This window comes from Haemorhous mexicanus, chromosome 20 (genome assembly GCF_027477595.1).
Source record: "Haemorhous mexicanus isolate bHaeMex1 chromosome 20, bHaeMex1.pri, whole genome shotgun sequence".
Classification (NCBI taxonomy): domain Eukaryota; kingdom Metazoa; phylum Chordata; class Aves; order Passeriformes; family Fringillidae; genus Haemorhous; species Haemorhous mexicanus.
Window position 1 is genome coordinate 11,741,508 of NC_082360.1, and position 17,098 is coordinate 11,758,605.

General features: G+C 65.8%; 4 protein-coding genes across 9 annotated transcripts; 1 reads left to right on the top strand and 3 right to left on the bottom strand.

Moving 5' to 3' along the window:
• Window positions 1-1,176: 1,176 nt before the first annotated feature.
• ENGASE (endo-beta-N-acetylglucosaminidase) lies at window positions 1,177-5,446 on the bottom strand. The gene is made up of 14 exons (XM_059864607.1): window positions 5,316-5,446; window positions 5,091-5,167; window positions 4,758-4,959; window positions 4,314-4,462; window positions 4,070-4,227; window positions 3,816-3,964; window positions 3,508-3,673; window positions 3,085-3,188; window positions 2,750-2,858; window positions 2,476-2,648; window positions 2,093-2,247; window positions 1,910-2,012; window positions 1,704-1,818; window positions 1,177-1,596 (listed from the first exon to the last, which is right to left on the bottom strand). Exons 1-14 carry the CDS (start codon window positions 5,426-5,428, stop codon window positions 1,192-1,194), a joined length of 2,178 nt encoding a protein of 725 aa, XP_059720590.1. The 5' UTR covers window positions 5,429-5,446; the 3' UTR covers window positions 1,177-1,191.
• Window positions 5,447-6,410: 964 nt separating this feature from the next.
• Window positions 6,411-11,368, bottom strand: C1QTNF1 (C1q and TNF related 1). Of its 3 annotated transcripts, none has more exons than XM_059864619.1 (5): window positions 11,117-11,368; window positions 8,719-8,854; window positions 8,336-8,503; window positions 8,079-8,221; window positions 6,411-7,738 (listed from the first exon to the last, which is right to left on the bottom strand). In XM_059864619.1, the coding sequence occupies exons 3-5, from the start codon at window positions 8,470-8,472 to the stop codon at window positions 7,188-7,190; spliced, it is 831 nt and encodes a 276-aa protein (XP_059720602.1). In that variant the 5' UTR covers window positions 8,473-8,503; window positions 8,719-8,854; window positions 11,117-11,368; the 3' UTR covers window positions 6,411-7,187. The 3 variants fall into 3 exon arrangements, with proteins under 3 accessions (XP_059720602.1, XP_059720601.1, XP_059720600.1); XM_059864618.1 differs by having other exon boundaries at window positions 8,336-8,506; XM_059864617.1 differs by having other exon boundaries at window positions 8,336-8,486; window positions 11,117-11,359.
• Window positions 11,369-11,826: 458 nt separating this feature from the next.
• LOC132336849 (basic proline-rich protein-like) lies at window positions 11,827-12,795 on the bottom strand. Its single transcript, XM_059864744.1, has one exon. The coding sequence runs from the start codon at window positions 12,793-12,795 to the stop codon at window positions 11,827-11,829; it is 969 nt and encodes a 322-aa protein (XP_059720727.1).
• On the top strand, window positions 11,967-15,547 carry CANT1 (calcium activated nucleotidase 1). Of its 4 annotated transcripts, none has more exons than XM_059864610.1 (4): window positions 11,967-12,035; window positions 13,537-14,176; window positions 14,418-14,621; window positions 15,037-15,547. In XM_059864610.1, exons 2-4 carry the CDS (start codon window positions 13,558-13,560, stop codon window positions 15,405-15,407), a joined length of 1,194 nt encoding a protein of 397 aa, XP_059720593.1. In that variant the 5' UTR covers window positions 11,967-12,035; window positions 13,537-13,557; the 3' UTR covers window positions 15,408-15,547. The 4 variants fall into 4 exon arrangements, with proteins under 4 accessions (XP_059720593.1, XP_059720594.1, XP_059720591.1 ...); XM_059864611.1 differs by having other exon boundaries at window positions 12,014-12,035; window positions 13,534-14,176; XM_059864608.1 differs by lacking the exon at window positions 11,967-12,035 and adding an exon at window positions 13,073-13,348 and having other exon boundaries at window positions 13,534-14,176.
• The last annotated feature ends 1,551 nt before the right edge of the window (window positions 15,548-17,098 follow it).

The window sequence follows — 17,098 nt, forward strand, 5'->3', positions numbered from 1 at the left end:
GGCCCATCCCGGGGTGCAGCACCGTCCCGCGCCCTTCCAGCTCTGCCACTCCTCAAACCTCACTTTATAGTCTGCAGACGCCCCCGACGCCCCAGCGATGAGCTCCCCCTTTTCTATTCCCAGTGTACATAGCCCCGGCCCCGCTCCCTGTACAAAGCTCCGTCCATCGCTGTACTGGCTTCTCCCTGACAGCACCCCCGCGCCGCCCCGGCGTGCGGGCTGGCACCGGCCCATCCTGTATGCTTCAAAGTGTGACCATTCTAATAAACAGTATTATTATTATTATTATTATTATTATTATTATTATTATTATTATTACAAGGATTATTATTATTATTGAAATTATTAATAAAGATTTCTTTCTTCAACCAGGGCGACTCAGGTTTTGACTGGTTGCGCGGGGCCGTGGCTGCTACAGGATCTGGCTGGGCAGGGGGCCACAGCCTGTGGGCAAGTGGGGAACCCTCAGGGCTCCCAGCCTCGCCATGGTGAGGGAGCAGGGTGCTGCATGAAGAGCCCTCTCCTGGCTGGGCCTAGCCCTTCGTTCTTCAAACCATCAGGTAATACGTTCCTGAGCCTCAGGAGCAGCAGCTCCACTGTTGGCATTGGTGTCCCTGGCAGAGCCCGCATTGTTTGGGCACAGGGCTTGGGACCCCACTGCAAGAGCACTCGGCTGCTCCTGCCTGCTAATTGCTTGCTCACCAGACTGTGAGAAAATAATTGGTGCTATAAATTTTCTCTCCTCCTCACAAGATGCTCAGGGGAGGCAGCGTAGGCTGGTAGCACTGGGCTGGGTCCACGTTAATGAGCACAACAGTCACCCAGGCTGGGCTGCTGCAGAGCCCGTGCTGGCAGCTCCCCACCAGGCTGAGCCTTGAGCGGGGTGTGTGCCTTGGGGTCTTAGGGCCAGTATCCTCAGCCTGTGGCAGACAGCCTGAGGTAGTGAGGGCTGCAGGAGCTGTTGGGGTTCTCAGGGCAGGTGCCCCAGTCTGGGGTCACATGTTGGGGGTCCCTGCCAGTGGCTGGTCAGCACCCAGTGGGCCGCCACAGAGAGGTCTGAGCACAACCACAGTGGTGGGAGGAAAGGGACTCAGCAGCCCGGGTGATGAAATACAGCCTCCCTGAGTGTCCCCCACCCACAGCCCACCCGCCACATGGAGGAGACATGGCACGGGCTGCACCACAGCTGCTTTAATGCCCATCTGAGCTGGTGCCACTGCCTGGTGCGGAATAGACCAGCACGAGGCGGCCCCAGCGCTCGGGGTCCACAGGCAGCTCATCCTGCAGAACGGGCTCCACCAGCAGCTCCAGCTGGCAGGACTGCGCGGGCGCCGGCTGTGGCACCAACAGCCCCACGGCCCGGAACAGGCAGCCCTGCGCCAGCCCCAGCACCTGCGGCGCCGTCTGGCCCAGGCGGCACCGGGCGCCCTGGCTCAGGACACGGAACCACCTGGCCCGGCCAGGCGGGAAGGACCAGCGCAGGGTGAGGCTGAGCGAGAGCTGCCCGGGCTCGGGGCCCTCCTGCCACCAGAGCTGCGAAGCCATCACGCCCTGCACCTGCGGTGGGGAGGCCGCCACGCTGGCCGTGTCCAGCACCTGCAAGGGAACCACAGCACTGTCAGGGTCAGGGCAGGCACCCCCACCTTCCCGGAACAAGGGGGGCACGGGGCAGGTGTCCCCACCAAGCAGCGGCAGGCACTCACCCGGATCTCCCCGAGCAGGCAGGTGAAGGGTGTCTCCTGCAGGCTGGGCTGCTGGCGGGACACAATCAGGGAGAGGTCTCGTAGGCTGCAGTCCTGCAGCTCCAGCTCATAGCACCTGAGAGGGAAGAGGCAAAGCAGGAATGGTACCAGGGAACCCTGGCGTCCCATGGCTGCCTGTGGACGCAGGGTGCAGGCAGGGCACTCACCGGCTGGTCCAGCCATAGGAGCCACGGCGGCAGGCGGCGAGCAGCCTGGCGAGGCCGGGCGGCGGTGCCGGGAGGAACCGGGGGTAGTACCGGCCATTGGGCTCTGCCAGAGGGAGCTGGGTCAGGGGTGAGGGACTGCAGCAGGTGCTCACTGCACAGAGCATGGGGGGACAGGGTCCTCACCAGGCAGGGAAGTGGGGTTGCCCTCGAAGCAGAACCCTGAGTCCCAGGTGGTGACCTCCAGTGCCACTGTGAAATCATCAGGCTGTGGCCCCTCCAGCTTGTAGAGCAGGGTCAGGAAGATCTTGGGGGGGGCCGGCATCTGCAAAGAGAAGAGGCTGATGACCCCAAATCCACCCAGAGAGAGACAGAGACAGAGACAGAGACAGCGACAGAGAGACAAAGAGAAGGTATATTGAGTTAGGTGTGCTGGGCAGTGTGGGCAGAGCCTGGGCACACTCGCCACCAGGCCCAGGGCCACACAGCTCAGGCCATGCAGGCCATGTCAGGCTGACATGGTGCCAGCCCGGTGCTGAGGAGGGGTAAAGGGCTTTGCCCCAACTCACCGGACAGCCACGCGCTCCTCGCCAGGGGGAATGATCCCCTGCAGCTGCAGGGAGCTGCCCCCACACCAGGCATCCTGTAGGCTGCAGCTGGTGTTCAGCATGCCCTGCTGCTCCGGGTACAGTGGCTGGATGTCCTGCGCGCTCAGGTCATACCAGGGCCCAGAGTCTTCATCCTACAGCACAGGGAGAGCTGAGCTGGGGGAGCCGAGAGCGGGGACCTCCCTGCCCAGCCCAGCCCAGTCTGACCAGAGCAGAGCTGTCATCCTGCACCCACCTTCCCGTCCAGGAATGTGCTGGTGCCCATGCCCAGGCTGAAGGAGGTGGTGAGGGGCAGTGTGCAAATGCTGTGCGTGGGCAGGTACTCTGCCAGCAAGCCCCAGAACCTTGGGGCAAAGGTGGGTGTCAGGGCAGAGACCCCTGTTGTGGTCACTGCCCTGCACGGCCTCAGGTATCACCTCAGCTGGGGCAGAAAGGGGCCAGCTGCTCCTGGAGAGCTGCCATGGTGTTCTGACAGCCACAGTGTCCCTGTAGCTGTGTCCCACCACCCCACAGCCTTCCTGAGCCAGCCCCGTTCCCCCCCCAACACCCGTCCTGCTGAGCTGCCCTCACCTGTTCTCGTTCTGCAGGAAGTTTTCCTTGCCCAGGTGCTCATAGACCCAGCCAGGAGCGAAGATGGCTGCAGAGAGGCCATACTGGCGGATCAGGCGCAGGGGCTGCAGAAACAGGCAGTGAGCAGCATGGGCCAGGCCAGGTCACCTTGTCCCCTGTCCTGTCCCCGCTCCCCCCAGGTTCCACTGGCCCCATGGTGGGGCAGGACACCAGAGGGATGTGCTGCAGCATCTCCGTCTCCAGGGATGGCAACACTGGGATCTTTTCATGCATGGCCAGCACTCTGGGATCCGTCACCCCTCACCAGTTCATCCCAGGTTAGCAGCCCAACAGAGCACAGCCCAGCAGGACCCTCAGTGGGAGCTCAGAGCCCTGCGCTGGGGAGGTCAGGGTCACACTCTGGCCCAGCCGTGTCACACCCACCTTGTATGTGTCAAAGCCACTACCAATGACATCCCCACGGCCAAAGACATCAATGCCAACATAGACGTCGTTTAGGCGCGGACCAGCCAGCCTCTGCGTTTGCTCCAGCTGCTCCTCCTTCCAGTTGTAGTTGGTGAACAGCCCGTCACAGGCATCAAAGAATATACTGGGGACAAGGGCCACAGTGTCAGATGCTAAGGTCACACACAGCCTCACCAAGGGCCGTGCAGGTTGTGCCTGACTGCTGCCATGAGGGGGTTTGGGGTGGGCCCATGCCCCCTGCCTGGGGACAGTTTTGTCAGCCTCACCTATTCTGATCATTCAGCTCGTTCTGCCACCTCAGTGTGCCATCCTTCAGGACGCTGTCATACCAGATCACCAGCCCTCCTGGCACGGCGCTGTGCACCCGTGCCGTCAGCTCCTGCAGGAAGAAGGGCAGGTTCCCCACGGCCGCCGCCTGCCAGGAGAGAGAGAGAGACAGGTGGGTGAGGGCACGGGGCAGGGGGCTCCCTCCCACAGGATCAGCAGAGGCAGGGCAGCGAGCAGGGCCAGCAGGACTCACGCTCAGCGTGTTCTCGATGTTGATCAGCCAGCCGTCGAAGCGGTAGTGCTGGGCGATGCGCGCCAGCTGCTCGGCCACGGCGCCGTACGCCTCCTCCCCGCTGGCCAGGAACGCCTCGCACAGCTTCTCCCCGTCTGTCCACTCCGTGATGAATGTGCCTGCGGAGGCCAGGGCAGCGTCAGCCGCACGGCCTGGTGGATCCACCTCGCTGCTGGGGCTGCCCCAGGCCCGGCCCTGCCCCTACCCAGCACCGGGACGCTGTTCCGGTGCGCCGCATTGGTCCAGACCACGGGAGGAATGGTGACAGTGTGGTGGCTGAAGTAGACAAAGATGTCGATGTAGCGCCAGTGGTAGAAGACATAGGGGTCACTTGTGGCCGAGCCCTGGATGAACCTGCAGAAGGAAAAGGGTTGGGCAGTGCAGGAAGGACGCTGACAGACGCTGTGGAGCTGGGTAGGAGCCTGACTCACAGCAGGGAACTGGGCAGAACTGTGGCACTGAGCCACCTCTGAACATCCCAGCCTGAGCAAGGTTCCCCAAGCCCTGAGCCAAACACCCCATCCCTGCTCACCTGCGGCTGAGCCGGCAGGAGACATGTCAGGCAGAAACAGAACTGCCTTGGTGTTGGAGACATTGAGCTCCACTGTCACACCTCCCTTCCACCTTCCACCTTCCACCTGGCACGTACCTGTCCTCCAAGTACCCGCCACGCATGTCGTGGCACACCAGTGTCCGGGGCCTCCCGCTCTGGAGCGGGGGCTGGCGCTTGGCCAGAGGCACAGCTGACACGTTGAACTCATCGTTGCTGTTGGGCTGCCAGGCCAGCAGCTCCTCCAGGCCGGTCAAAAAGAAGCTGATGGGCTCCGTGGTCTTCGTGTCAAAGTACCTTGCTGGGAACGATGGGGAGGCAGGACAGGGTCAGCAGAGAGCACTGCCTGTGCAGCTGGGTCCAGCACCGGCACCGGCACCGTCCCGTCCCGGCGGGGCCCGGGGCTGGGCCGGCCCCTCTCCCGGTACTCACCTGGCAGGGGCTGCGGGCGGTCGCTGATGGTGTCGTGCAGGACAGTGGTGCCCTGGATCTCCGCCACCGGCTGCAAGCTGCCCGGGGAGGTGAGTGAGGGCCGGGCTGGGCAAGCACCGCGGCCAGCACCCGCCGGGCCCTGCCAGCCCCGCCACCAGTCCCCATCACCGTCCCGTCCCCATCCTGGCCCCGACCGCGGCCTCGGCTCCGGCCCCCGCCATCCACCTCCGCCGCCGCCGCGCGGCCCGCTCCGCCTCCGCCGGCTCCCCCGCCGCGGCCCCGGCCTCGGCTCCCGTCCGCTTCCCGCGCCGCGCCGGCCCCTCCGCCGCCTCCGCCATGGCGCTGCTGCTGCTGCCGCCGCCGCCGCCGAACTGACGGCGCCGCCGCCGCCACCGGGCCCGGCTCTCCCGGGGGCGCGGCCCCGGAGCTCCGCCCGCCCGGCCCGCACCGCCCCGGGCACCGCCCGCCCCCGGGTCCCGGGGCGGGCTGTCCCGGGACCGACCGCGTGTCCTGGGACGGACCGCGTGTCCTGGGGCAGGGAGCGTGCCCTGGGATGGGCCGCGTGTCCTGAGAATAAACCGCACGCCTCGGAATGGATTGCGTGTCCCGGGGGAGCGCACTGTGCCAGGATGGCAATCCGTGTGCTGGGATGCCGCCCGTGCCTGTACCTGGCCCTGCTGTGCAGTCGGGGATGGAGATGGTGCCTGGTCCCCAGGGGCCAGTGCGGCCAAGGAGCTCTGCCATGCCACGGGACAGGGCGGGGGCCCTGGGCTGGTGCCCCCACCCCACAGGCACAGCAGTGAGCGGCCTGACCTGCCTCACTTGGCCCCACCATCCACCCACTCCCCACATGTGGGGCCAGGGCTCTATTTAAGGTCATCCTGAGTCCCCCCGGCCCGGTCCCCTCCCTCCTGTGCTTGGGGTGCTGGTTTCCAGCTGCAGCCCGGCTCAGCCCAGCCATGGACCTGCCAACCCAGACCCTGACACCCAGCTTCACCTCAGACCTATCTCCTCCCCATGGATGTGCCGGATAACCTGCGCTCCTGACAACCCTGCCACCCTTCCCAGCCTGTCCTGTTCCCAGGCTGACAGTTCTGTCACTGCATGCAGCTCCTGGCCCTTGGGGCACAGCTGGACCGTGCAGTGTCTGGCACAGGTCTCCTGGTTCTCAAGGACAGTTTGCTCTTCCCTCTCTCCCCCCTCATGTTCAGCAGCACCACGACAGCCCTCAGCTCCTGGGGAGCCCCTGCACCCAGGAGCAGAACCTTGCCCCAAGTCCCTCAGAGCCTCCCCACACACAAAGCTGAAGGACACTGAGGGTGCGAGCAAGGCTGGAAACGTGAGGTGTTTATTGTGGCACGAGCAGAATGGGGGGCTCAGCATGCTGGCCCATGCTACTGCTGCATCTACACAAACAGGAGGCCTGGCCAGCAGATAACCTAAGGGAAGAGGAAGTGGCTGAGGCCAAGGCCCCACGCCCAGGGCTGCCGGTGGGGAGAGAGCCCTTCCTGAGCAGAGGCTGCGGTGAGCAGCAACAGAATCTGCAGAGGGAACTGACACAATTCACTTCCCACAGGGGGACTCAGCCCCCCACTGCAACACCTGCACCAGGGAAGGAGGGAGGGCCCTTAGTGGTTTATTGCCTTTCTGGATGGTGCTGAGCACCTTCTGCCCATTCCAGCCAGGGAGCAGGGCTGTGCCAGGTGAGGTGAGCATGGCATGGTGCAGGTGTCTGCGCTGCCTCGCACCAGGGCACCAGCGGTCACAGGGTTCTGCTGTGCCAGCTCAGCCAGGGCCACAACAGGCTGAGCCTGGCACACCCAGATCTGGAGCAGGGAGAGGGGGTGAGCTCCCTGCCCACCCCAGGTGAGCAGCTGCTTCCTGGTCACCAACATGGCAGGGGGCTTATAATTGCTCCCAGATGTGTCTGGTTAGCCTTGAGGTGCTGGAGTGAGGGAATTTACACACTGGTGCAGCTGCTGGGGGCAGTGGCACTAGGGTGACTAACAGCATAATGGGGGTGGCACTCCTGGGATGAGAGGGACAGGGGCTCCTTGGCCACCTGGCCTGGCACAGCAGGAGTGGGGGGCCCGGTGCTCAGGGGTCCCCACTGTACTTGATGAGGTGGCCGCTGAAGGTGATGTAGGTGTCGTACTCGTCGCTGAAGACGGCGTTCTCACGCTCCCCCTTGTAGAGCCGCACCCAGACCTCATCCTGCTCCTTCAGCTCCAGCATGACACTCTGGCTCTGCATGATGCTGCGGTCGCTCACCTGGGCGTAGAGGATCACCACCTCCACCCCGTTGCGCATGATGTGCAGGTACGTCTCCTTCTGGTTCCAGGTGTGCACATTGAGGCTGAAGTAGTAGATCCCGGGGATGTAGCAGTAGAACTTGCCTGTGAACATGTTGAAGTGGTCGTAGAGGTTGACAAACTCCGTGTCGAAGATGAGGGTCTGGTAGTAGTCGTTGCTGTGCAGGGGTTTCTTGCGGCCCACGGAGAAGGCGGCGTAGTGGCTTTTGCAGCGCTCCCCGGGGGCGCCCATGCTGCCCTTCTGTCCCTTCGGCCCTGCGTGGCCCCTGCTGCCGGCCACCCCCGTCTTGCCGAATTTGCCCTGCATGCCACGCTCACCACGGTCCCCCTTCTCTCCTGGGCAGAGCAGGAGGGATAGTTGGGCTGTCAGGCAGGGGCCAGAGCTGGACCCAGCACCCGAAAGCCCCTTCCCCAGAGGTGGATGGAGGGAGGAGGTACCCACCAGTCCTGCCCCTGCCCCTCCCCAGGCTCTGATGCTGCTGCCCAGAAGCCACCAGAGCAGGGGCTGCTCACACCCCAGTGTGGCTCCTGCCCTCTGTCAGTGCAGGGCACAGGACCACTGACACCCCCCAGTTTCTCATTCCCAGTCTGTGCAGGAGCTGGCACTGTGAGCCCAGCTCAGCGCTGGACCTGGGGCAATGCTGGCAGCACAGCCTGGGGTCCTGCCAGCCCTCACCTTTCAGGATGGTCATGTTGATCTGAGGCACGGGCTGGTACTGGGGGTAGTAGCGCTTTTCGGGTGGGGGGCAGCAGCGGACACAGTGGGGCTGTGGGGGCAGCCCCTCCTGGGCACCATCGGCCTTCTGCTCTGGCGTGGCCCTGGCAAGGCAGAAAGCAAAGCACAGCAGGAGCTACGGGGGGGCAGGGGCCCTCTGCAGTGCCAGGGCTGCCCTGCCCCCACTGCAGAGCACCCTGGCTCTGGGGTCCCCTCACCTGGCAGCTTGGTGCTGGGATGGGGCCTCATTGGGGTCTGTCCACCATTGCTGGTCAGAGATGGAGCTGGTCTGGCTCCCCACAGGGCAGGGCAGCAGGAAGATCAGCAGGACACCGTGCACCCACAGCCCCTCCATGCCTTGGCAGTGCCCTGTGAGGTGCCAGGGACTGCTGAGGGGGACAGGAATGAGGAGACTCCCAGCCCAGCCATGGCTCGAGCTGTCCTGGGACAGGACCTGTGCACTGCACAGCCCCCGGGTTCTGGCTGGGCTATGGGACAGTGTCACCCCAGTGAGCCCCTGTGGAGACCCACACTGGGGCAGTTTGGGGCTCTGGGCTCTGTGCAACCCCTTAGCCCTGGCGCATTCAGCAGATGGGATTACCTCAGGAGCTGAGAGTGGAGCAGAGCAGCAGCCTCTGAGCGGGCCAAGTCCTGGACCAAGTGCTGCTGCTCCTGCTCAGCCTGGCTTCAGCTGCCTCCCATGGGCGCCCAAAAGCAGCAATTTGGGATGTCAGCACCTGAAAAATTACAGCGAGCTCTGTGGGGCAAATGTCAGGGCACAGCCCTGCCTGGGTGTGGGACCCCAGCCGGGCCCAGAGAGGGCATCTGCACCCCACTCCTGCCAGGGGCTCCTGTGCCCTGGGGGCTGCCAGCCCAAGGGATTGCAAGGGCACAACACCCACTCCTCCAGAAAGGGGGATGTGGGCTGGCAGCCCTATCTGGGAGCTGGCTGAAACCCTTCTGAGAGCCCACACCCTGTCTGGGGCCAAAACTAATATTTGCAGTGGTGGTGGCACTGTGGCCCAGCCCGGACGCTTCGAGACCCCTCCCTCTATTATCAGAAGCGTATCTGCTGGAGACGTGGGGCCGGGCGCGCAGCACCTCGCCCTTTGGCCCGGTGGCACCAGGACAGCCTTGGCCAAACAGGGGTGGGCATCCCGCGGCAGCGGGCTCCGAGCCGGAACGGGGCCGCTGCTGCCCAGGCTCCTATCTCAGCCAGGTGCCTCCCTGGGTGGACACATGGGTGTGGCCTTGGCCGTAGTCCCCTCCCAAAGCCCGCCCGGCCGCGCTCCGCCGGGATCCCGGAGCGCCAGTCCCGGGGCGCAGAGCGCCCTCTCGGCCCTGTGCTCTGCGGCTCAGCCAGGCCATGACGGATTTTGGGGCAGAATCCTGTGGTTTTGGTGAGCGCCTGCGCTCAGCCGGTGGTCGGTGGCTGTTGCCATTGTCCCCAGGTGCGGGGTCCGGGGACGTGTGCTCCCGCAGCGGGTGCGGAGGGCGTCCGAGGCCGGGGGCGGATGCCTGGATTGTGAGTCACTGGAGCTGGGAAGGGGCGGAGGGATTGGGAAAGGCTCCAAAGGGCTTTTCCTGCTGCTCGAACCCTCTGCTAAGGGCCTGGCCCCGGCACATACTTCCCGGTGCCCCTGTCCCTCACTCCGTTGTCTTGCCAGGTGCGGAGGGAGGCAGGGGAGAAGCAGACCCACGGATAGAACGTGGGAGAGGCCAGCCAGGGCCAGGTGAGCAGGTGTCACCAGGGCAGCCCTGGCCCTGGCTCTGCCCAGCCTGCCTGGCCTCCAGCTGTGCCAGATGTGCAGCGCTGAGCGCAGCACGGAGCGTGCCGGGGTTTGGGAAGCAGCCTGTGGCTTTCCCTCAGCTCTGGGACCGTCACACCAGGCGTTCCTCTGGGACCTGGAGCAGGCTCGGCCCTGGGGAGAACGCAGCGTCACAGGGAGCTGCTGCCCGAGGAGAAACCCTTCAGCAGGAAGTTCCCATGGTGGAAGGCAGTGCTTCCCAGGCTGTCGGGAGCAGAGCGAGTGTGCGGTGCTCGCAGGGGGCTGCCAGCAGCACACAGGGATCGCTGGGCCCCCAGCGTGCCCCCTGCACCCTGCAGGTGTGCTGGGCATTGTGTGCCCACCTGCACACGGGCACACACAGCCCTGCCAGGGACACGTGTTTTCCCTCGGGGTTGGCTGCTCTCCGGGAGCAGTCAGAGATTTAAACTCAGTGGCTGCAGAAGCCTCGGGACTGCAAGTCAAAACATCCCAAAATACTTTCCAGATGGAGACGAAGACTAGGATGGAACGGAGCAAACCCTAGGGGAGGGATGAGGGGCTCGGGGCAGTGTGGAGGCAGCAGGACCTGCACTCTCTCTCTGTTTAGGGTGATGGATACAAACTACCCTGCACAGCAGCCAGAACCACTGTGCCCCTGGGGTCATGCTGGTGGGCCAGGTCCCCCGTGTGCTGCTGGTGACGCTGGAACAGTTGGAGAGCCCTTTTTTCCCTGGAGCAGGGCAGACCCAGCAGGCAGCAGGGTGGGGGCTGCATGGGGCAGGTGTGGGGAAGGAGCACGGGGTAGCTGCAGCCCTCCAGCTTCTATAGCACCAGCAAGATGTTGTGCTGGGGACCCCAACAGCCACTGTGGCCCCCAAAGAGATGCCGAAGGTGGCCCAGCGGGTGTTTGATGTGTTTGTAGCCAGGGTTTTTTTGGGAACGCAGCCGGGGCAGGGCTGGGGGGGATCTGTGTCCTCCAGAGCCGCGGTGGGTCGGGCTGTGCCCCCAGACTACTGTGAGGCTCAGCCGTGGCCCCCACTCCCCCACTGCTCCTTGGCAGGCAGGGCAAGGGCCTCGCTCGGCTGGGGGCGCTCCGGGACCGGCCCCCCTGGCTGGGCGTGTGCCCGGACACCCGAGCGCCCGGCGAGGCGGAGCCGCCCGCAGATGGGAGCACGGCCCTTGCAGCTCCGGGGCCGGTCGTCGGGCCCCCCAAAGCTGCCCCCCACCTACCTCCGGGGCACGGCTTCTCCCTCTCGGCGCTGCCTTTGCTGCCCTAGGGCATCGCCCGGGCCAGCGCAGAGCCTGCCCGCGGCCGATCGCTGCCTCCCGCTCCGGAGCCGCCTCTGCTCGCCCGGCCCGGGCGGAAATACACTTTTGGGAAGCGCAGGAGGCAGCGAGGCACGGGACGAGGCTCGCAGCCCTCCCCCGCCAGATGTGCGCCCGCGGCTGCCTTAACCATGCGTGCTCCCGGGACCGGCCGCCCCAGCCGTTCGTGCTCCGGGGCCGCCGCACCGGGAGCGGAGGCGGCACGTGCCAGCGGCTCCCCGGAGCTGCCGCGGGGCCCGGAATCCCGGAGGGTGCGGCTGGCCCCGGCGCAGGACCCTGCCCCGTGCCGGCGGTGCCGAGGCCGTTCCCAGCCCCGAGATCACTGCGGCCAGCACAGCCCCACCGGGATGCAGCCCCTGACAGCCGGACACGCACACGGGTCCCAAGGCGTGGGGCTGGGTCTGCCCCGCTCCCCACCCCGAGTGGCGGCGGGACACAGGGGGTAACCGGGACAAGTAAGGAATGCGTTGCGGGCTGGAGCAGGGCAGCGCGGGGGTTATGCCCACCGGGCAGCCGGGCTGTGCCCACGCCGCAGAGCCAGCTCGGCCCCCGCACTGCCCCCGCCGATGGGCTCCAGCCGCCCGTGTGCGGCGCCCTATTCCGGCGGGCCCTGCTCAGCGCGGACCACAGCTCCCGGCAGGCCCCGCGGCGCAGCGGGTGGGGCGGCGGGGCGCGGTGGCGCGCGGGCTTTCCTGGGAGTTGTAGTTTTTGCGCCAGACGGGGCGGTCTGGCCGCTGCCAGGCGCGGCGGCGGCGCGCGGGGCCGCCGGGAGCTGTAGGCGGCGGCGGCGGCGGCGGCTGCGCGCGGGGGAGGCGGCGCCGCGGTGAGCGGGGACACGGGCGGGGGGCACGGGCCGGGCCGGGCCGGCCGGCGGGGGTCCGCACCGGACGGGGGCACCGCGCACCTCGAGCGGCCTGCCCGGGCGGCAGCGGCGGGCTTCTCGGGGCTGTGCCCCGCGCGGAGGTCCCGGAGGCGCGGGGGACCTCAGGGCCCCGCTCAGACCAGGCGGTGCCCCGGCAGCTCGGCCGGGGAGGGGGCGCGGGGGTCCCCAGGGGCGTGCCCGGCGCAGGCGGGCAGTGCCCGTGTCCCTGCCCGGGGGTGCTGGGCGGTCCCCGTGTCCCTGCCCGGGGGTGCTGGGCGGTCCCCGTGTCCCTGCCCGGGGGTCCCCGTGACCGTGCCCCGGCGTTCTGAGGGTTCCCCGTGGCCGTGCTCAGAGCGGGCTGCAAGCGCGGTGGGGCTCCGTGCACCGAGGGGATCCCCGGGGCTCTGCGAGGCCCAGGCTCCGGGATCCCGGCGGGACGAGAGGCGCTCCCGTGCCCCCGCTCCGTGCTGTGCCGCAGCTCCCCTGCCCGGGCCGGCCCCCCGCGCTCAATGCCGCCTCTGTTCGCCAGCCCGGCTCCTGAAAGGCACATTGAGACCCTGCGGCATGGGCCCTTTGTGGAAGCCCCGCGATGGCGGCTGGGGGTCTCTGCCCGAGATGGGGGTGTCTGCCCCGGGCTGCATGCCACGGGCTGAGCACGGCTCCAGTGGTGGCTGCCCAGGCAGCACGGAGTGCCCGTCTGCGGAGCCCGGGGTGCTGCCATGTGCCCTGTGCTACAGGGAGGGAGGTGGCACCGAGGGGCATTGCTGGCACCCCGGGCCCGCGGGTGGACACAGCCTGGGGTAGGCTCACGATGCTCACGCGTGGAGGACACGCTGTGAGCCTGGGTAGGGATGAGGAGATCCCGTGTCTGTGAGGCTGAGCAGGTCAGGGTGTGTGTCCCTTGGGCACTGCGCTTCCTGCTCAGGTGTTGGCATCCTGCTTGGGCGGAGCTGCCACGTGTCCCTGTGTGGCTTGGGGACAAGCTCAGGGCTCATCAGTGGTGTCGGTTCTCAGGGCCATGGGAGCTGGGCCAGGCTGCTCGACCACACTGGAGGCAGCAAGGGTCATTCTTGCCACCTGAGAGGAACCCACGTCCTCCCAGGACCGTGTGGGGACGTGCTCCAGGGCACTGTGTCACGGGGCTCACCTTGGGCCGGATGCCTCAGCTTGCTGCCTGAGCTGCAGCGACCATGGCACAGATAGAGCTGCCAGGCAGGTCGTGCAATCCTGCCAATATGCTGGGGCTCCTGGTCAGGGGGCGCAGAGGGAGCCAGGTGAGAGGGGCTGAGGGTGGTTCCAGCAGCAAACAGACCCTGGGCATGGTGGCTCTTACCTGCATGAGGTGGGAGCACCTTCTGCTGCAGGAGAGGGGACAGGGCCCCTCGTGGCTGTGTTCTGTCCCCCGAGCTCAGTCAGCACCAAATCCAGCTCTTTGACCTTCTCCCTCCCGTCTTTCCAGCAGGTTCTGCTCGCCCCCTGTCTGATGCCAGTGCCGCCCTGCCATGAGTCTATGAGCCCCCTGCGGATCAGCGTGGGTGGTCTGCCCGTGCTCGCGTCCATGACCAAGGGTGCTGACCCGCGCTTCCGACTGCGCTGGAAGGCCATCGTGCTGTCCTCAGCCTGCGTGGGGCTTCTGCTATTGCTGCTCTGCCTGCACCGCTCCTCCCCAGCACGGCATGGCCCCCCCAGCCCTCGCACCTGGCAGCTTGGCCTGCGGGCAGGGGAGCGCTACAATGACACCTACCCGCTGTCCCCGCCGCAGAGGAACCCCGAGGGTGTGCGCTACCGCATCGGCCTCATCGCCGACCTGGACACGCAGTCCCGCGGCTCCCAGGAGCACACCTGGTTCAGTTACCTGAAGAAGGGCTACCTGATACTGTCAGACAGTGGGGACAGAGTGACGGTGGAGTGGGACAAGGATGAGAGCATGCTGCAGTCCCACCTGGCTGAGAAGGGCCGGGGCATGGAGCTCTCGGAGCTGGTGGTTTTCAACGGGAAGCTGTACGCGGTGGACGACCGGACAGGTGTGGTCTACCAGATCGAGGGCAACAAGGTGGTGCCGTGGGTGATCCTCCCAGATGGGGACGGCACTGTGGGCAAAGGTGAGCTCCCCTCCTGCCCTGTGAAGCCCTTGGCTCTTCTCACCTTGCTGGGGTGGGATGCACCTTTCCCGTGACCTCTGAGCCTGGCCAAGAGAGGGCAATTCCTGCCCAGAGACCAGCTGGCTGCGGGGGGGACACTGTGCCCAGCACCGGGCTCTGGGGTGAAGGGTGTGGGGTATGTGGGACAGTCTGATGGCCACGTGCTGACTGAACCCCCCTCATGCCATTCTTTCCACCACAGGCTTCAAGGCGGAGTGGCTGGCAGTGAAGGATGAGCACCTGTATGTGGGAGGACTGGGCAAGGAGTGGACCACCACGACAGGGGAAGTGGTGAACGAGAACCCCCAGTGGGTGAAGGTCGTTGGCTACAAGGGTGACGTGAGCCACGAGAACTGGGTGACAAATTACAACGTGCTGAGGGCTGCGGCGGGGATCCGGCCCCCAGGTATGGAGCAGGGCAACCTCCTGCACCCCATATCCACACTCTTGATGGCTCCAGAGCCATACAGCACCCTCCCCAGGGATACTGGCACTGGGGGAGATTTAAAGGCTGCCGGAGGCCAGAGATCTCTCCCTGTCCTGGTCCTTTTCCTCTGCTGCCTGTGCCAGGAGCAGCTGAAGGGTGGCTCAGCTGGCATTGGGCCTGGCAGCTGTGCCCCTGGGCAGAGTGGGATGTGCTGAGTGCCCCTGCCTCGCTCTGGGAGGAACTGGGGGGCTGCTGCCAGGCAGTGGGGCAGGAGCAGGCGGAAGAGCTCATAAGGGATGCCTGTGCGGGGCTGTGGGGTGTTTTGGAGGGGATGGGGAGGGTCGCACCCCAGCGTGGCTGTGGCCTGTGTGGTCACGCTGCCCTTCCTGCCCAGGGTACCTGATCCACGAGTCGGCCTCGTGGAGCGACACGCTGCAGCGCTGGTTCTTCCTGCCGCGCCGCGCCAGCCACGAGCGCTACAGCGAGCGGGCGGACGAGCGGCGGGGCACCAACCTGCTGCTCAGCTCCACCCAGGACTTCGGGCACGTCACCGTGGGCCGCGTGGGCGACGTGGTTCCCACCCACGGCTTCTCCTCCTTCAAGTTCATCCCGGACACGGACGACCAGATCATCGTGGCGCTGAAATCGGAGGAGGATGACGGCAAGATCTCCAGCTACATCATGGCCTTCACGCTGGACGGGCGCTTCCTCCTGCCCGAGACCAGGATTGGCAGTGTCAAGTACGAGGGCATTGAGTTTATTTAACAGACATCTGGACCGAGTGGAGGCCTGTGGGCAGGCCCTGCTAGCCTGCTCCTAGCCCGGGGTCTGTGAGGGATGTCAGGCAGCGCTCCCGGCTCTGTCCTTGGCCCTGGGCTCTCCTGTAAAGTGTTGACTGAGCTGCAGCAGGTGTGGTGCGAGTGTTTCGGCAGTGGCACCTGGTGGCAAGGGACCGCCACCACAGGGTGCTCCCCGCCCCGGGACAGCGTCCAGGTCCTGAGTGCTGGTGCCTGGGCAGGCCCCAGTGCAGCCCTTAGTGCCCAGCCCTGAATTGCGACAGAACCGTCTGTGATGGCTCGGTGGCTCTGGTGACGTCCATGCTCTGGGGTTGCACCTGAGCCCCAGCTCTACAGCTGTGCCTTGTGTGCCATGGGGCTCCCCAGGTGGAGTGGGGTGTGCAGCCAGAGAGGGTCACGATGGGGGGATTTCATCAGGCTTTTTCTTCAGAAGGTGGATTTCCTTCCCTTTTCCCGTAAGCTGGGTGAGGTGATAGCTGGGGTGACGGGTGACCTGTTTCAGAAAAAAGTCTCACATGGGAGGGGACAGTGTCTGTGTCCCTCTGCTCCTGTGACCACGGGGGATGCAGCAGTTCCCTCACCACTGGGCTCCAGCACAGTGGCTGTGCCTGTGGGGCAGGGGGTGTGGGTGATGGGGCCACCAGCTGTGGCCAGATGTAAAGTGGGCCCATCCTGGTGCCATTCCCAGGCCACACCCTCAGAGGGGAGTGTGTGTGTGCTGGCCGTCTGTCTTCTCCAAGCCCTGGCTGCACATGGCTCTGACCCCAGAAATGCTTCCAGGCCCAGAACTGTCAGCCCTGGGAAGAGCTGAGCCCTGGGCAGGAACTGCGGGGAGCTGGCGACCGTGCAGCCATGCTGTGCAAGGGCTGCCGTGCCGGTGCAGGAGCAGAGCCAGGAGCTGCAGCTCTGCTTCCCAGAGCCAGCAGCAGCTGAGAAGCGTTCGCAGCAGCCCAGGGCTTTGGCCAGGGAGCCCTCCCCACGCTCGCCAGCATGTTGTGAAATTGCTGCCCCAGCCTGTGGCCCCCTTGTGTGGTTTCAGAAGCCACAAGTGTCAAAGGGGCATTTGCTGGCCCCAGGGCCCTCCTGACCCCCTGACCAAGGGGGCTGTGGCTCCTGGCCTGCCCAGGCTGACCTCGCTCAGACCTGTCCAGGTGACAGGGTAGCATATCCTCACACCAGGACCACTGTTTGGCTCTGTGCTGTCCCCACTTTGGTCCCCTTTAACTCTGCCCTTAGGGCAGGTCTGCCAGAGCTGGGGCTGGCCCCTGTGGTTTGGGGGGCCGTGGTGCCCCCTGTATCCCTCTGCCATGCCCTGGCACTGCTCTGCTGTGGGGTCCAGCCATGCACAGGGAGGGAGGGGGCCTGTTGGGGCAGCAGCCAGGCTGTGGTTGGGTGGAAGGATCCACAGAAGGGTTGGGGCCCTCCCAAGAACCCAGCCAGGCTGCTCCCCCCACCCTGTTTACAGTGTCAGCACCTCTGTGAGCCATGCAGAGCTACAGGCCAGACATGTGTTTTCATTTAGCCCAGGCAATGACTCGGCCAGTGCTGGGCTGCGCTTGTCTCTAGACAGGACCTGTCCCCAGTGCTGCAGACAGGCCTGGCTTTGGCCCCTGCACGTGGCCTGGGGATCGTGCAGCACCTGGCCCAGGGCACCCAGGA